This window comes from Ambystoma mexicanum, chromosome 3q, assembly GCF_040938575.1.
Source record: "Ambystoma mexicanum isolate Mex_15411 chromosome 3q, UKY_AmexF1_1, whole genome shotgun sequence".
Lineage (NCBI taxonomy): Eukaryota > Metazoa > Chordata > Amphibia > Caudata > Ambystomatidae > Ambystoma > Ambystoma mexicanum.
The window spans coordinates 1,220,717,011-1,220,735,877 of record NC_090926.1 but is presented as its reverse complement, the minus strand read 5'-3'; the positions used below and the strand labels follow the sequence as shown (position 1 = coordinate 1,220,735,877).

General features: G+C 45.8%; 1 protein-coding gene across 2 annotated transcripts in view; it reads left to right on the top strand.

Annotated features, from left to right (window-relative positions):
- HOOK2 (hook microtubule tethering protein 2) overlaps positions 1-18,867 on the top strand; it is a 595,676-nt gene that overhangs the window by 133,508 nt on the left and 443,301 nt on the right. For both annotated transcript variants that reach the window (XM_069604124.1, XM_069604123.1), the window contains exon 5: positions 7,838-7,970. In XM_069604124.1, coding sequence (XP_069460225.1) covers positions 7,838-7,970 — 133 coding nt within the window. The remainder of the gene's footprint in view (positions 1-7,837; positions 7,971-18,867) is intronic.

Below are 18,867 nucleotides of genomic sequence, written 5' to 3'. Positions count from 1 at the left end.
CTATTTCTCGGTGGATCGCCGCCTACATTAGTCTTTCACCGTCCAAGGGCTGAAGCCTCCTGAAGGCATTCATGCACACCTGGTGCGGGGTAAGGCAGCCGCAGTTGCCTTTCAGAAATGTCCCCTGGGATACCATCGCTAGGGCAGCTACTTGGTCCTCCCCATCTGCTTTTTGTAAGCATTATTGTCTAGACATGAGCTCAAGAGCTGATGCTCAGTTTGGTCAGGCTGTGCTGAAGAACCTTTTTCAGTAAGGGGTGTTTCCATCCACCCATAGTTCCTGTAAGGAGTGCTTGGGAATCTCCCATGTATGGAGGAAAGGGGACGGGACGTAGCAGTATAACCAGGTTACTAATCGTAGTGACCACCTTACTCCTAGTCTATAGTCCCCTTTCCTCCATACGCCCGCCCGCTGTCCCTTCTAATAAGGTTCCTCTGTTATTGCTAATAGGTCTTAGACCTGGCAATAGAAAAGGTTTGATGGGCGATGCACGGGGCGGAGCCAAGGTGGGCGGGGTTGCGGCCGCGTGCCCGGCCGGCGCAAGAAAGAGAGGAAGGACAAATGTTTGCAAACTTTTGGATGCTTTTTACAAAGTACTCCGGTCCCGTCCCACAGGACGGAGAGATGTCCCATAAGTATGGAGGAAAGGGGACTATAGACTAGGAGTAAGGTGGTCACTACGGTGAGTAACCTGGTTAATATACAACTACGACCTAACTGAGGATGACATTCATGTTAACACTCAGGATGAGGAATTCATCAACCCTGAGGACATGCAGGATCCCATAGAGGGCTGGGAGGAGAACCCAGATATGGGTGACCCGCAACCATGGCAGTCCCCGGATCCTCAAGATCCTGATGCCTTTTCTCTGGATTTTCCCCAGTACACCCCCCACTAGGCAACAACACTTGCCAGTGGATGATCTATTGACTTTTAACATAATGTTGCGTAAAGCAGCTGATCACTTACTACAGATGATGCAGTTCCCGAAGTGGACTTCGTGGAGGACATCCTCAAGGAGAAACCGCCGGCCAGCCAGGCTATTCCTCTCCTCAATTCAATTAACATACGTCTGGTGCCCTCTTTATCAACAACTACTCTCACAAGAGGTGTCAACCCACAAATAGAAAAACTTTCATCCTTCTCCATCAGACCCTCTGTATATCGTAGGTCATTCCAGCCAGACTCCCTGGTGGTAACTACTACACGAAAGAGGGCAGAGGTCTCTTTGTCAACCAGCGATGCACCCCCTGATAAGGAAGGTAAACTACTTTACGCTCTTGGGAAAAGGATCATGGTCGCAGCAGCATTCAACGCGCATTGCCAACAACGAAACCTTGTTGGCCAGCTATGCTGATGCCCAGTGGGCCTTACTACAGGAAGGCATACAGGAGGTTCCCGAACCCCTACGTACTAGTAACCTCACCACTGTCACTGAGGGCATACCGGTGAACCAAAGCATTCTTAAGAATACTTTGGATTCTGCAGAAATGGCTGGTCGATCCGTGCCTCAGGGCACACTCTTGAAGAGACATGCTTGGCTACAGAACTCTGGATTCAAGCCAGAGACGCAAGCATCGCTGTTAAACCAGTGGAAGAATCCAATCTGTTTGGGATGGTGGTCGATGAGGCCCTCGAGACCGCAAACAAGGAGCATGACATCCTAAAAACACTGGACCAAATTACACACCTCTACAAGACGAGGATCTGGGTCCAACCTGCTTTTTCGTGGCCAACACTTCCCTCAACAATGTTCCTCGGGAAACAATTGAAATTCTACACAGGGAAATAGCGCATACACCACCCCGTATCCCCAAAGGGTTCAGCGTCGTGGCAAAGGAAGAGGCCGGAACTCTACCCTCAGAGGCTCCCCGGCCTCAGGTTCGAAATGACCCGAAGATTCCTCCCATGCCTCCCCGATCGGGGGCCGGCTAACATCGTTTCTTAAGGCCTGGTATGGAATAACTACAGACCAGTGGGTGCTAAAGACCGTGGCCCACAGGTACTGTATGGAGTTCAACCGGTCCATTAATTCGTCTTCAGGAAGACACTACAGGAGAAAGACCTTGGAATCGTACTTCTATCACAGGTTAAAGAAGGTATTTGGTCCGTGTACTTCCTTGGTACCCAAAAAGGATCTAACCATGCGCCCTGTTTTAGATCAATTTGTAAAGCCACGAATGTTCTGAATGGTCACTCTGCAGGAAATAATTCCACTGCTAACACATGGGGATTACATGGCATCACTGGACATGAAAGATTCATACTTTCATATTTCAATGTTGCCAGCACCCAGAAAATAACTCAGATTTATGATGCAAGACAAGCATTGTCAGTTCAAAGTACTACCCTTTGGCATAGCATCTGCACCAAGGGTATTTACAAAAGTACAAGCGGTGGTAACATCACATCTGCGCAGGCAATCCGTTCTGGTCTATCCTTATCTCAACGACTGGCTCATAACGGGGGACTCTTACGAAACATGTCTGTCAAATACCCCAAAGACGATAGATCTTTTATTCAGTCTGGGATTCTCTGTCAATGAGAGAAAATCTAGCCTAGACCCCAGTCGGGTCAAACAGTTCCTAGGGGCTCTAATTCGAACAAAGGACGGCCTCGTCTTCCCCTCCTACGAGAGGGTCCAAAACATGTTTCAGATCCCTCAGTATGTAGCCAGTTGAGAGGTGACTGTACGCAAGGCTATGCGACTGCTAGGAATGATGGCGTCATGTATCTAGTTGGTTCCTCACTTGCGCCTGCATATGCACCCAATGCAAGAGTGGCTCAACAGCCAGTGGTGTCAGGCCAGTGGACAGTGGGACGATCTAGTGGTCGTCTCGCTGGCCCTTGTTTTTTTGCTACAATGGTGGTCGAGGGACAACCTCTTGAAGGGGAAATCCTTCACCACCCCCGCAGTGGAAGCCAGTCTAACTACAGACGTGTCTCTCACTGGGTGGGAAGCTCACCTGCTTCAACAAACAGCGCACAGAGTTTGCTCGTCAGACATAGCATCCAACTACATAAACCTGTTGTAATTGTTGGCAGTGTTCAAAGCACTGAACGCCTTCCAGACACAACTGCAGGGGAAGACGATCCTGATCCTCGGACAGCACCACATCCACACACTATCTGAACTAACAAGGGGGCATTCACTCGCCAGGGCTGTCCAAACTGTCCCAGAACACTTGGAAGAGGGCTCTCAAACGCAACATGTTTATGTTATCACAACATGTTCCAGGGGAACTCCATCTTCTGGCAGATGTACTCAGCAGAGACTTTCCGTTGCCCAGGGAGTACGAATGGCGATTACACAGAGGCATTGTCTCCAATGTTTTCTCAGAATGGGGCTTCCAAGAACTCTGGATAACGCTCATTGCCAAGATTACATCTCCAGGTACCCCCAGAACCATTCCAAGGGGTATGGACTCTGGATAACATGGTCAGGGAAATTTGTCGATGCTTTAGCCCTGCCCCCAAAACTCCCCTTCTCAACAAGATGCACCAGGAACCAGTCACGATGATACTGGTGGCCCCCATGTGGGCCTGCCAACCCTGGATCGCTCATCTGATTGAGATGTCCCTGTCTCCTCCAGTCAAACTGCCTTTCCCATACAACATGTTGCAAGACACTTCACCCATGCCTGCAGACATTGAACTTTGCGGCCTGGCTCCTGAGGTCCTAGCGTTTGGACATCTGCAACTCCCTCAGAGATGTATGGACATTCTCAGGGAGGCAAGAAACCCGAACCCCAGGTACAGCTATTCCAGTAAATGGAAACGGTTTGTCATCTGGTGCAACTCGGAGCATTAACCCGATTAACTTCTCTCCCACACACATTGTTTTATACCCAACTCATTTACTTGACTCAGGCCTGGTCTTTAACTCCATAAAGGTGCACCTAGCTGCGCTTTCAGCCTACACTACATCACAACAGAAAGTGTCATGGTGGAAGATACTGTTAGGCAAAAACCTGTGCAGTTCCCTTAGGGACCACTGCAAAAGGCTTAAGACTACAGGTGTTGGCAGTAAACCCAATTGGTAGCAGTCTGTACCACCCAGATTTACCTGGTAGCTGTGGCAGAGCAGCCAGACTTCTCTCAAGAACAGTTAGACAGTATATAGAGTATACAAGATAGTACCAAGATACAGTAGCACAAGCAAACGCTGACCAGAGCTTTGGTATCAAAGTATATAATTATTTATTTAAAGAAACACTCCAGCACTATTATTGTAAGCAAGTTCAAAACAGTCAATATATATACATCCCTTATTCCTTATTAGACAAGTCTTAGTTAACACCACTTATTTTCAGACAGAGGCCAGCGCTTAATTAAAGATGGCACTCCAGTAAGTTATCAAAAAAGGGATGGAAAAAGCAGAAATTAGAAAAGCACACAACACAATACTTTAGAAGCACTCAGCAAAGCAGGAAAGTCAGTCTACTTGTGAGCAAAAAGTTCAGAGGCCCGGCTCCCTATTAGATAGAGTAGAACACCAATGCGCCCAAGATCACAGTTTAAAAGGCTTGAAAAGTCTTGCAGAGAGTTTAAAAAGGAATTCAGCTCAGAAAAGTTCAGTTAGGCAGCCTAGGGCCAACCGAAGTGGTAAAATGAGGATTTACGAGACACCCCACACAGACCGTTGCGAGGGAAGGGCAGGCGGACACAGTACATTGAAAGTGGAGAGAATCCTCCAGCGGGGCAGTTGTTCCTGGCAGTGGGTGCAAGTCGCAGCGTCTTCCAGAGGAAGAGCAGATCTCGACGTGGAGGAAAGCTGAAGGTCGTTGCACTGCCAGGGAAGAAACCAGCCGCGGAGTTCTCCGGTTAAAAGGTACTACCCTTTTATTTGCGGTAGTGATAAAACGTGGTATCCCGGTTGCCGGGGTGCTTGGCACAGGCAAGGCGGCCACGAGATGATCCGGGAAGGCGAAAAGGCGGGCAAACTGGTTATCCCCACCAGTCAAAGGAAGACGACTCTTCGGGATGAAGATCTCATCTGTCGTTGGAAGAAGTGGTGAGTCGGTTCAGCAGGGCTCCACCGGTGGTGTCATCGTTGCAGGTCAGCTCAGCTTCTCCCTCTTCAGATTCTTTGGTCCTGTGGTTACGTCTGAAGTCCCAGTCCCCAAAGCCCTGCTTTTATGCAGAAAACCCCCATTCATCAGTCCTAGCTGTCACTCAAACATGCTAAGTGGTGAGCTGGGCGGCTCACCACTGGGCCAATCACACAAGAGTGCGACTTGAGTTGCCGAGGCAACTCAGTCCAGGGTGCCTAAACCCTCCCCCCCCCCCCCCCCCCCCCTCCCCTCCCCTCCCACACATCCTGTATACCCAGACAGTGGCACCACTTTTGGAGGTTTCTGTATAGAAGACCGCCAAAAAGTGTAACAAAGGGCTCGACTTGGGTTGGAGTTACAGAGGCGAACACAAACGCCATTTTAAAACCGAGTCCTGGCGAAAAGACCCAAAGGATAATAAATATTAAATAAATAACCCGGCAGTATCTTTAACATTGCACCAAAAAGTGGTGCATTTAAAATGAATGAGAAAATCCCATAGTAAATCTTCTTAAGGAATATTTTGCGTGGTAACCACTGCCACCAGCCAGAAATTCGGCGAGGGGGGGGACTGCACAGTGCCCCCTCGAAAAACAGACCCAGGTGCAATCTAATTACCCCTACCAGTACTTCCACAATATGATGGTTTGGACTGGTTCTGTTCCCAATTTAAGACTAGTAAAGTCAATGGTGACTTTACATGCCCTGGGAGATAGTAGTCAGTCCCAGGGTATGGAGTCTGTTTGGGGGTCACTGACGCCCCTGTGTTACTGCACTGAGGGTGCTGTGTAACACACTTACCAAAAACCACATGAAACCCTATGGAGTGAAAGAACCTATAGCCCATACAACACATTTCAAAGTCAAAGGTTATCTCAAATCATGTCTAAGAGTGGGAGAAAGAGTCTCACTCTTAGCAGGAGAAAAAAATAAACCCCAAAAATCCAGCAAAGCTGTTGGGGGACTCACTAGGTTTGGGAAATTAGCCTTAACAGAGAATTTTCCGTAACAGATGCCAGTTTTTAAAGTTTACATGGAGGGAATGAAGAGAATTCACCCTCCCGTTTCTAACCCGGCTCCCGGATTGGACCTAAACATGGTGTTGACTAGGCTTATGGGGGCTCGTTTCGAGCCCATGCACAAGGCAAGTCTTAAAGACCTCACCGGTAATTTGATAGCTATTACCTCCATTTGGATGGTAAGTGAACTACAAGCGCTCTCAATCCTAGATCCCTTTGTAACAGTTCACAAAGATAAGGTGGTTCTGCGCACTCACCCTAGGTGTGCACCCAAATTCATTGCCAAGTTCCATGTGAACCAGTCGATGGAACTACCGATGTTCTTTCAAAATCCTTCAAGCCTGGTAGAAAGAACCCTGCACACACTGGATGTATGCAGAGCTGTGATGTTCTACATGGAAAGAACTCAACTAATCAGTTTTTTCGTTTCGGTGGCGGCAGGAAGAGAAGGAGACACAGTCTCCAAATCCACCATCTCTAGGTGGATTGTCAAATGCATTACACTCTTGCTAAGAGAGCTGCCCTTCAAGCCTACAGCACATTCCACTCGAGCGTCCATAGCATTCATTGCAAATGTTCCCCTTGAGTCCATTTGCAAACCGGCAACCTGGAGTTCTGTACACACCTTTACAAAACACTATTGCCTAGACACTCATTCTAGGTCTGATTCTCAGGTGGGACAGGCAATACTAAGACATCTTTTCACTACTGTTCCTTCTCACAACCCACCTCCAACTCCGGGTACTGCTCGGTAGTCTATGCACAGCATGTGAGTCTAAGCAGATTAACAAACCTCAGAAGGCATGCATTACTTACCGTAAATGCATTTCTGATGGTTGTATCTGCTTGGATTCACATGCGCCCACCCTTCCTCCCCGCTCAGATGGAAGGAATATGGATGTCTTACCACTTTCTCTCTTTTCTGTAGTCACTCGCGATAGTTATAATGCTCCCTCTCTGTCTCTGCAGATAAAATACAATCGGAGGGACCTCCACACGTGAAGGGATCTTGAGTACACTACATGTCCTGTAGGGATAGTGTTACAGGCATGCCCATGTCGACGTCCCCTTTCGATTCTCAAAAGACAAGATGCAATACTCCGCGGTTCCGCTGGATGTCGGACCATATGCACAGCATGTGAATCTAAGCAGATATAATCATCAGAAATGCTATTACGGTAAGTAATGCATGTCATCATATATATCGTATGATAAATCCAAACTTGTTGCTAAACTTATTAAACCCAGGATACATCTAAGGTCTGGTTTCAGATACCCTAACATAACAAAGTAAAGTTTGACACCCTTTAAGACCTTATGAAAAAGCAATGGGAAAGGTGCATTTACAAGGCTTTAATGTTGCGGATTGGTGCTCACCTCAGTTTGGGATGGTGACTACTCTAGCCTTGCCAGTAGGTGGACACTGTAGTTTTTGAGAAATACTGCTGGTGCAAATGGTGGTCCCAAACTGACAGAAGGACATCACCTTGTGTGGTTGGGTGGCGGGGGAGCATCTTCCACCCCCATGTGAGACCTAAACCCCAAATGGTTGTGGGAATAGGGACATGAGGAGGGTGAAGGGAGTTGGTTGACAGAGAGGTGTCTAACTGAATAGGAAAGACAACAGGAGTAGTCGCCTGGTGTGAACGGCGCAGGCAACCCACTAACTCTTTAAACAGCATTTTCTAGGATATGATGCCTGTTTACAATATCAAGGTACCTCCACACCACTGATTTTGGTCTGTTCTCTGCTATTTGTTAGGTTTTGGGTCATCCGGTGTCCGATAACCACCTGCCTGATGTGAACCTGATTGGCGAGTTCTCCGACACTGGAGAGCTGGGGAAGCTGCTTCAACTGGTGCTGGGGTGCGCCATCAGCTGTGAGAAGAAACAAGGTGAGATGGGGGAAGGTGTGCAGTAAGTGCCAAGGTGACCGGGTTCTGCTTGTGGTTTTAGGGTGAACACTGTCCACGGTCTACTGAAGGATTCCTGGTGGAGGAGTATACCGGGGAGTATCCCTTAAGAAGCAGTTGTTGTGTACAACATACACTCCGGCAGCTTTGAAAAGTTGTGTGGAAGAGACATTCCTGCCCTTTTTAAGAGACATTATTTGTAAAAGACACACTTGCTATCCTTCCTGAAATAATCCATGGAAGGGAAAGACCCTCTGATTCAAGGACCCTTCCTTAGAGGGGACCTTTTGATGATTTCTTTCTTTACATGTGAACACTTTGTGCTAAACCTAAATCGGAGACCTTTTACCTTGCACTGTGTGAGGGTCAGATATGTTTTGGACACAAGGGCAGTTTACATAATTTTGATGACGAGACACATACTGACTTTTAGGATGAGGCCAAAAGCCCTTTATCCAACCATTTTTATTTTTATAAAATGTCTAATGTTGAAAACATTGCAACTTTGTTTCCGCCTATCATTTCTGACCATTGCAGCACGTTCTAAAGTATGCATTTAAGTAATTGGAGTGATACAGGGACACTGCCTTTTTTATTTTGCTTAAAATTACTATTGTGATGTATACAAAGTTTTTTTTTTTAAATTTATTTTTATTTTAACTGCAATGGTATCTTTCGAGTATCCTATTAAAAATGTAAAAAAAATCAGAGGACTGCTATAACATTCCAATTGCTCAACTACGTGTGGTGCAGCGGCTCCTTAATATGTGCATGCACTCTACTCTGAATGTGTGCAAGTTTCTCTGTGCATGTAGCTTTAATGACTACACGTATATGCAGCTTGAAGTCTTTTTTGCGCTTAATGTAGTAGTCTCCAGTAAAAGGTGCAATATTAAAGCGCCCTTTCATGTCACCCGTAGGTTTACCTGTGCGTTTTCAGGATAGGGGGATTGCATAGGTTTTACACTGTGCATGATTTTCTGTGAATAGAATTAAATCTCCACGCTACTTTCTTTTACACAAGTATTTATTTTGCAACTAGCTTCCGCCGACAAGTTTTAAATATTCCATCATGATGACATTATGCCCTGCATCATTCCTTATGCCGAAAGGAATTCTTTATTTTAAAGGGCACATAATTTTACAAAAACAAAACTGCATTTAAATTTCACTAAATGATAGCACTATTACGCACTTAGTTTTGTTGCAAATGTAATGTGTGTAACCAGGAATGAGACGTGCGGATATGCATCAGAGTTTTGGCTATAAACCTTTATTCACAATAAAAGGCGGTTGGAAAATGCCTTGCTGTCCCTATGATAGGAGGGGTTTCCCTACCTCAACCAAAACAAAGGATCTGTCTGATAAGATGTCCAAAGTAAAAACGTCATGTGTCCGAAATACTATTCTGACCTTCACATTTCCAAAAATAATTCTAAGGTGGAAAAAAGACAAATGTCTTTGGCCTTGAAAGTGCACACATGTTCACAGTACTGGGGAATTGCTCCCTTCCCTCGGTTGTCTCTTCACGATAGATTGAAATCCTAAGGGTATGAGTCTTCCTTGGCGTTCTCCGATTAACAAAGAAAGAAAAACTTGTATATTAAACAACTTTGCTGTTCTCAATTTCATAGGATACCTAATGTACTTCCCTGCCAGGTTTCCTCTCCTTTTTAATGTAACATTTTCTCAGTCTTGCTTTGCCTAGCATCTTTTCGCAACAGAACTTTGTGTAAGTTGCTTTACACTCTAGCCAACTTGACCTTGGCTGGTATACTCTCCTGCCAGTGCTTCATGTGATTTGCAAACTGGTATATTTCTCGCATTCATTATATTAGACTTATCCTGATAATCTATCATATTTCTTCTCATTGGTTCTAGTTCACTTTATCCTTCTTAGGTAGCATAGACGGAGTGCACCGGTGTCCCATTTTTCCCATCGCAGGAAGCTCTGTTTCTCATGGCATTCTTGTTGGGGAGAATTCTCTGTTAAGGCTAATTAACCAAACCTAGTGAGTCCCCCAGCAGCTTTGCTGGATTTTTGGGGTTTATTTTTTTGCTGCTGCTAAGAGTGAGACTCTTTTTCTCCCACTCTTAGACATGATTTGAGATATCCTTTGACTTTGAAATGTGTTTTATGGGCTATGAGGTCTTTTACTCCATAGGGTTTCATGTAGTTTTTTGTAGGTGTGTTACACAGCACCCTCAGTGCAGTAACACAGGGGTGTCATAGTGACCCCCAAACATAGACTCCATACCCTGGGACTGACTGTCTCCCAGGGCATGTAAAGTCACCATTGGCTTTACTAGTTCCAAATTACCTAACAGAACCAGTACAAACCATCATATTGTGGACATACTGGTCGGGGCAATTCGATTGCCCCGGGGTCTGTTAGTCGAGGGGGCACGTCTCCGTCGCCCCTGATCGAGTTTTGGCTGGCGGCAGTGGATACTACTTTTTATAGTCAACCGCGAATATATCTCTATGGGATTTTCCATTGTTCGAGGCTACCAACTTTAATTATTTAATTCCTATAGCCTCGAACATACCTTGTCAAATGAATGTTCCCTTTTGATCCCGGCCCCTCTTATTCTGGTATTTACCATGGACAGCACCATAGAACAATCTGGAGTTACATCAAGGGTTTTTACTTATATTTTAAATGTGGCTATTTTGGGAAACTGCTCGGTCCATCGCCTCGAGAGGATAGCTCAGCGGCAATGTGCCCGCCTTGGAAACAAGGCGACACGGGGCAACACAGGTTCGATCCCCGTGTCCGTGATTAGAAACCTCTGGGTATTAAGCGTGTTATAAATAACCTATCATGTCATCAATCTGGAGTTACAAATTAGCAAGGTCCCTTTCAGTATGGAAACAAATACTCCCGTTCTCTTTCCCAGCCATCCCTCTCTTTACAATGACCCAGAATAAAGCTGCCCATTCTCTGATCCGGTCTCTGCATGCCAGGTATTTTATAATCTAAAATGTATATATACCATAAAACTAGTAGACGCCTAGGCATATTGTAAATATCTGCAACTCCTGTAAATAGAGTACATTGTAAATTATCTCATACTGTCTATTCTATGCAAGTGTATAAGTGTCTTTGCAGTGCCCAGACCTACGGGTTAGGCGTGCTTTGCATATGCCAAATAAATACAAACTCCTCCCCTGATCGTGTCACTAAGTGGTGGGGACCTCTGACAAATCAAATTCTGGAGTACCAGTGGCTCCAGGGGTGAAAGAAGGGATCCAAATAGATTGGAATAACAAGCACATTATAAACCTCATTGTCCACTTTTGTTAACGTGGACGGAACGGCAGGCTTATCTCTGAAAGGTTGTGGATTGTTGGCTAGTTGCAACACAGCGAAAATACAATTTTTACCTATGATGAAAGGGACTGTGCAGTCAAGGTTGTATCAAAAACATCTACTTTATTTATATCACAACAGTCTAACAACACTACGAGATACAACCCACCCTGTAAGGGAATGCAGTGGACAGATTATTTCAGAGAATAAAAAGTGATGCACTCTGGATACTGACAAGAGGGGTAGTGTATGGGTAATAACCAGAACAGTTTGTTGACTTGGTTTCAGCACAAATGGGCAATGGGTCTTAATATGTCTCTAGGGACCTTCTGCAGAACCGCAATGTACCTTGTACTGTAGGTATTCTTGTTGCTCGACGGGTCGAGTTGGCTTAGCAGGCTTCCGCAACAGTTTGAGATGGTAGTCCGCTGTGGGTATCTGGCGGCAAGACGAATGGCTGCAGGCTGGCCTAAACAGTGGTTCAGGGTCAGGAATGGTTCTCAGTGCTGATCGGCGGTTCTGACGCACTGGTCGAGAAGTCTTGGATGTCTTTAAGCGTCTGTGGCTTGACAGCGGTCACCGTTGCACTCTGTTGCGGATTGAGTAACTCGACTGGCTCAAAAATGTCCTTTAAGGCGGACATCAGTTGATGCCTGTCGAGGCACTTCTCCCAGCTTCTTCACATGGCTTGTCCTTTTAGGCGGATGGCCCAATGTTCCGGAGTCTGTTGCAGGCAGCTGCCTTGTTCTTGGGTTCAGAGACCTTCGAGCACTTCAGGAACTTGCTGCAGGGCACACTGTGTGCTGGCTGGATAGGATGGAGGGTCTTCTTAGTTCTGGATCGCCCTCTGTTTCCTGGGAGATGCTTAAGGGAGGGAATCTTCCTTCCCTCTTTGGATATCCTGGGCTTCATTCACTGGCAGAAGATCTAAGGCAGACTGTAACTTCAGACAGGGTCCAAGTTAGAGTTTTTCTTTGTTACTTCTGGTGAAATAGTCAATCATCTGCCAAGAGTGGTTCCGCCCTCCTTTTAAAGCCAAGTGGGCCACAGTTATTGGTGTAAGCTAGGCCTACCTTGGAGAACGAATCCTGGGGCCCCTATCAACAATCTCCTGTATGTGTGAGGTCCTAACCAGTGTGCTTAGCAACAGGTAAAGGGTGAAAATAGGAACAAGGTGTGCCCCAGAGCTAAAATGACTGAATCCTTTTTTCAACAGAAATGGCTCTGGCCACACTCCCTTGTGATAAGTCCCACTCATCTTCCTGTCTGTTGTTGAGAAGAGTCTCTCTGGTTAATGGTCATCTCTGTGGTTCCTGAGCAAAGCAGCCAGTCACACTCTGCAGCGAGACTCTCTGGCTCCTGCAAACCACATTCTAGTACCTTATGAATGGTATACCCCCAGAGGTGTTGACCACCTGCGAACAGCAGACTCGGACATGACAGTTCACTTGCCATTGATGCTGAGGGCGGGAGCTGGCTTTCAAGCTATGAAAGGTTATTGGGTTTCCTGCCTCCTTTGTTAACCTCTGCAGCCAGGCCCCATTTGGGCTTGTTTGACGTATCGTCTATTGATATGTTGATCGCTGCCACCAGCTCCAGGACCCAACAAAAAAGCAGGGTGGATCCATGGAGCCTTTTTCAGTTAATCCTGCATTCCATGGCATGGGGAAGCTGGGCCCTCTCTGTAGATGTCATTCAGTCCGGATTGCGCCTGTAGGCTGTGTCTATGCCAGAGTAAACAGGTCTTTGCTTTTGTCATGGTTTGAGCATAGGAAAATGTGTGTGGATTAGCCCCACGCATTTTCCTGAGGTTAGTCAACATCATTACATTTAAAAAAAATATGCCCAGGTGAGCGCACGCCTACTGTGTGGATAGTAGTCTAATTCCTCACAGGTCCATTAGTCCTTGTCATGTGACTGGCAAGATCCACCCATAGTCTTATGACTGGAAAGGTGAGAGGAAAAGTAACTCCTATCTCATGTTGAGGTATTGTATTCTTGGAAGTTAACTTTTGATGTTTATGTGCCAGTTTAATAAAACGCCATTACATCGGGATGGGATGATTTGAAGTGTGATATGACCGAGGTGTACATCATTTTTCATGCTTTTATAATATCCATAATAGTACACAATTTGGATTTGGTGTTGGCTTAAAGATATATAATCTATAATGCGCAATTGGTTTTATGTTCCTAGCATTCTCTTGTATAAAGTTATAGATTTTAATCTGTTACATTTTTGGGCAAAAATGCAACAGATGGAACATTTTTCACCTTTTCTTTCAGCTTTGGCAAGAAATGTATTTGAAATAAATGCTACTTTTGGCCTGCAGATGCCACTGGTGTTACATTGCCAATAAGCTCTTGTCCCATAACACTACTAAAGGAAAGCTCAAATATGATTCTCTTGGGGGGGGGGGGGGGAACAATGCTTTATGACCAGGGCCTAGAAAAATAATTTGAACAGGATTAAGGAGCTAAATCTTACTGTGCAGAAGATGTTGAGGTCTTATGGCACATTCCTGAGGGGGGCCGAGGGGGGAGGGGTGGGCGGGGACTGCGGGAGCTTACTATTCAAGCTGAACCCAGTTTACATGTATTCAACAGTCTCAATTGGAACAGAGTACAGGGTTATTCAAAGTAATGGACCTATAAATGATATATGGCATTTATAACACGCCAATACACAAGTGTTTCAAGGCGTGAGAATGGTGTTTGCTTTCCTCATTTATGCATGCATTCTTTTTCTCGACATTTACCATTGCATAAAATTACACATGTTTTCTCTGATGTCCAAATTACAGTAACATGGTAAGAAATTGTGCTGCGAAATAAGTTTTCCGGGGCCCAGGTTATGTTCCTTTGCTGATAATTGCACTCCATATGCCTGGCCCATAACCTTTCTGGATGTAACCATGTTCATATTTCATAGATAATTCTCGCATTCCTATTTTCCCCTGGCATCAACATCCCAGTATCTAGAAATGGTTATAGTTATGTCTCTCTGGTGCCTAGATAATTGTATCTCTCACGTGCACTCATCACGGTAGCAAGCAAGAGGCGGTAATGTTTGCATAAACACTTGAGAAATGGCTCTCTCGCTCTATTGAAACATTTTCTGTTCTCATTTCACTTAAGAAAATTATCTTCGGCTTCATATTTTCTGACTGTTTCTTTGTAGACTTTGCTGTGTATTTCACACCATGCCTAGCCCCCTCCTGAGCCTGCCTCCTGTTGAGCCACTACCATTAAGAGTTTTTAGAGGGAAACTGTTTATACTTTATATCCACTTCTCTGAACGCCTTACCAGAGAAGGTTCTGAAAAACTCTGGACCCTAAAATTCTCTGTTTACATGCACAAGGGCTTTTTTCAGTTTACTTAAATCAACAGAGTGTTCTTTACCTAGCAATGCTTCTAATGTTAACCTCCCTTTTTGTAAGGAGTATATGAATCTGGAATGTCCTAGGAAAATTATAGCCCCCAAAAACAAAGAATCTTTGTAAACCTGGGAACTATTGGAAGATGGGGAACCTTCAGTAGTAGCTTGTTTACTGATGTCAGTAATTGAAATCGCCAGAAAACAAATGCTTTATCTGCTGACCAACTCCAGAGTGTCAATGTAGCCTCCTCTCTAGGCCAGGTTCATGACCCATTTTTCTGTTCCCTCAGCCCCCTTTAATATTCGGGTGGGATTGGTTATCGCCCCTCCCTCCAGTTCCACAGGGAACACCCCATGACCAGTTATATTAACAAGCTGGATGTTTGTTTTATTATTTGTAATGCGTGATCATACCCTCAGGTGACAGTGCACAACATGTACATGAGATTGCGATACTTGGTTACAACAACAAAAATATATAGATATGATATATGATATGGAATTTGTAACGCGCCTATACACAAGTGTTTCAAGGCGCGACGAGGCAAGGGGGGGGGGAAACAAAGGGAGACAGACAACGATCCTACTAGGCCAGGTGTCATTCAGATCGCCCAAGTGCAAGGGTAGAGGGGGAAAAGGGAGAAGTGCAAGGGGGAAAGGGAGGGGGGAAAGTGCATTACAGGGTCAATAGCATACAGGAAATAACAAGGGCCAACTAGTGGCAGTGCGAGTGAGTGCTGGGAAGGGGGGGGGGGGCTGTGGGATGCAGACAGTCCCGTAGTGCAGGGGGTGCCAGGGAGGCAGTGCAGGGGAGAGTGGCTGGGCCAAGGACCGAGAACGGCGAGTGGCCCAGTTGCAGATTCAGTGCAGTTTCAGTAACTTTAGCAGGGGACAGGGGGAGAGAAAGCGGAGGCGACGAGGAAGGTTTTGAGGTGCTTCCGGAACCGGAGATGGTTCTCCTCAAGTTTCAGGAAGGCTGTTACAGAGGGAGGCCCCTGCAGCGGAGAGAGATCTTCCACCAACTCGTTGTTTTGGAGAAGCGGCTGACCCTGAGGGAGTTGGAGGCGGAGGTGCGAAGAGCTTGAGAAGGAAGATATTTAGAAACGGAGAGTTGAAGGTATTTTGGCCCAAGGCCCCAGAAGGCCTTGTGGACAATGCAGAGGGTTTTGAACTTGATCCTCGCAGTCACTGGGAGCCAGTGTAGTGATTTCAGTCCTGGAGAGATACGGTCCCTGGGCTTGAGGCCAAGTCTTGCAGTCCTGTTCTGGATGAGTTGCAAAGGGCGGAGAGTAGAGGCAGGCAGATTTAGGCTGTTACAGTAGTCCAGCTTCGAGAGAACCAGGGGTCTAGAGACAGTGAGCTTCTGTGGGAAGGAGAGGAAAGGAAACACACAGTGGAAGTAAAGTCACGAGGCAGCAGTACGTACAAGCAATAGGCAAGACTATGAACATATATGCAGGTAGGCAGCAGTACGTACAGGCAATACAGTATTGTAAAGTATAGATGGTAATAGCAAAAAGGACAATGCAGCTGGAAGTGTTTGGGGCCTACTTTTTCAGCCATAAAATGACCTTGGATCGGAAGTTCTGATGGGGCAGGTCCATTCTAAGAGTTGGCAGTAGTGAGTTCCACAGTTTTAGCTGCTTTCACTGGGAAGCTGTTACCCCCTATAGTGGAGAGTTTGAAGTTGGGGACAGAGAGGCAGTCTTTATCGGCTATTCTTATGGATCTCAGAGAAGTCTGTCTGTGAAATCTGTCGATAATAAATAGGGGCCGCGTTGTTGAGGGATTTGGGAGTGAGGCAGTTTTTTGGAGAATGTTGTCATTGATAGAGCCAGTTATTCTGTTGGTAGTATACTGAGGTGTGTTCTCTTCTGGAGATACCCAGTGCTGCTCTAAGGGCGTTATTCTGGAGAGTTTGAAGTTTACTAGTGATGGCTTTAGAGGACTCCAGATAGAGAGTGTTACAGTAGCGTTACAGTAGTCCAGGCGGGACAGTATGAGGGCTCTAGCGAGGGTCAAGCAGCTGGTATCGGACAGAAAGGGTTTGGCTGTGCGGCTCAGTTTGCACGTGTACGCTGTGGAAGATGCTAAGCAGTTCACCTGTCTGAAGGAAAAGGTGGAGTCCAAGTAGAAGCCTAGTGTTTTAACCTCCTGTCCCACATTGATGCTGTTGCCATCTATCATGAAGGAGCAATAGGCAGGGTCAAGTTTTTTTTAAACTGGTGGTAGTACCTAGTATAATGATTTATCATCATTCATGCATAGTCCATGTGTGGCCATCCATGCCTGGATGATGATGTGTACACTATTCACCAAGGCCAAATCCTTCCCATAATCTCCTGAAAGCGGAAGGAGGATCTGGGTATCATCTGCATAGTTCGTGTAGGTGATACCGAGATGACCAGATCATCGAAAAGGGGCTTGGTAAATATATTGTACAATGTGGGGGAGACACAAGAGCCCTGTGACACACCACAGGGGATGGGTATGGGGTCCGCTGCAGCTGTCGGTGAAAAGACCCTCCTGGTTCTGTCATTGAGGAATGGTCTAATCCATGCAATAGCCTCAGCCGAAAACTGAACTGATGTGTGTAGGAGCGTGCATAAAACAGAGTGATCGACCAGGTCAAATGCTGCAGAAGGGTCTAGTAGTAGGAGTAGGGCGGCTTGATCCTTGTCTCTGAGCTTGTCGATCTGTGCTTTAAGGTCAATGAGAGCAGTCTCGGTCCCATGTTGCGGACGGAAGCCTGATTGTCTAGCTCCTAGTAAGTGATGTTCTTCCAAATACTTCTGTATTTGTATATACACAACCCTATCCAATATTTTTAGAAGGAATGGTACGGTCGTTATGGGTCTGTAGTTGGTAGGTGTGGCTGACTCGAGTGTGGGTTTTTTTAGTAGTGGAAGTACCCAGGATTGTTTTGAATTGGTGGGGATGGAACCAGTGGAAAGGAGGAGTTGATTAGTTTTGTGATAAAACCGGAGAGGTCGCGGGCAGCATCTTTAATGAGCTGTGCCGGGCACAGGTCTCCCTGACAGTTGGAAGGTTTTAGTGACGAGATAATTTTTTTCTACTTCAAGAGTGGTGACTTTAGAGAAATTGAAACGGGCGGTTTCCCTTAACGTGAGCTTCTCATGCAGTTTGGAAGGGAGAGGGTCATTCAGGGAAGCTTTTCTGTGGGAGATTTTGTTTTGAAGGGTGGTGACTTTTTTGCTAGGGCATTTTGGATTTCTGAGCACCAATTTTTATCTTTGCTGCATGTATCTGTTAGTGCTATGGTGGTTTCTACTTCTTTAAGGATGGAAAATAATTCCTTCATGTTTGAATTTGCTTGGGATATGCGGGAGTCGAAGGAGGAACGCTTAGCAAGGTAGATTTCTTTTTTGTAGAGGGCCGCTAGTTTAGTGAGATTAAGTTTATTGGCTGCTGAAGGGAGTTTTTTCAAAATTGCTTTGCAGTTTCTTTTTTGCTGTTTTAAACTTTTAAGGAATGGTCTGTACCATTTGTTCAGATGGGTTTTGGGCTTACTTGGTCTAAGTTTTAGCAGAGGAGGGCGATTAAATCCAGCGATGTGGATATTATTTTTTTGTATTCTTCAAGTCTCTGGGTTCAAGTTGCCGGGGAGTGTGTTGAGTGTAGGGAGTGAGTTCGGGATGAGTCTCTCCACAGTGATACTCTTATTGTTTCTCGTGAGTGTAGGTGGGGCCCTGCTGATCGGCAGGGGTGTGGGTTGGATGGCTGAGAGCGTGAACAATACCAAATGGTGGTTAGTCCAGGCTAATGGTGAGATGTCGGTAATGTTAGCTAGACAGTTGGAGTCAGCCACCCAATCAAGTGTTCTGCCCTCAACATGTGTAGGTTCCATACATCTTTGGGAAAATCCTAAATTGGAAAGGGTATTAAGTGTAGTACTGGCAGTAAGGTCTTCCAGGTCATTGAAGCCCATATTGAAGTCACCAAGGGTGAGTACTTGGGTGGAGTTTTTAAGGTTGCTAGATAGTATGGTGTTAAGGTCCTCATCAAAAGTGCCTATTGGGCCTGGAGGGCGATGGATTAAGTGGATATTGAGAGTTTGGGCATTGGTAAGAGGGACTTTAACAGAGTAGTTCGCAAGAGGGGACTTTGATAGTGGTTACTTTTCTCATGCTAAGGCTGCATTTGTGTATAATTGCAACACCCCCT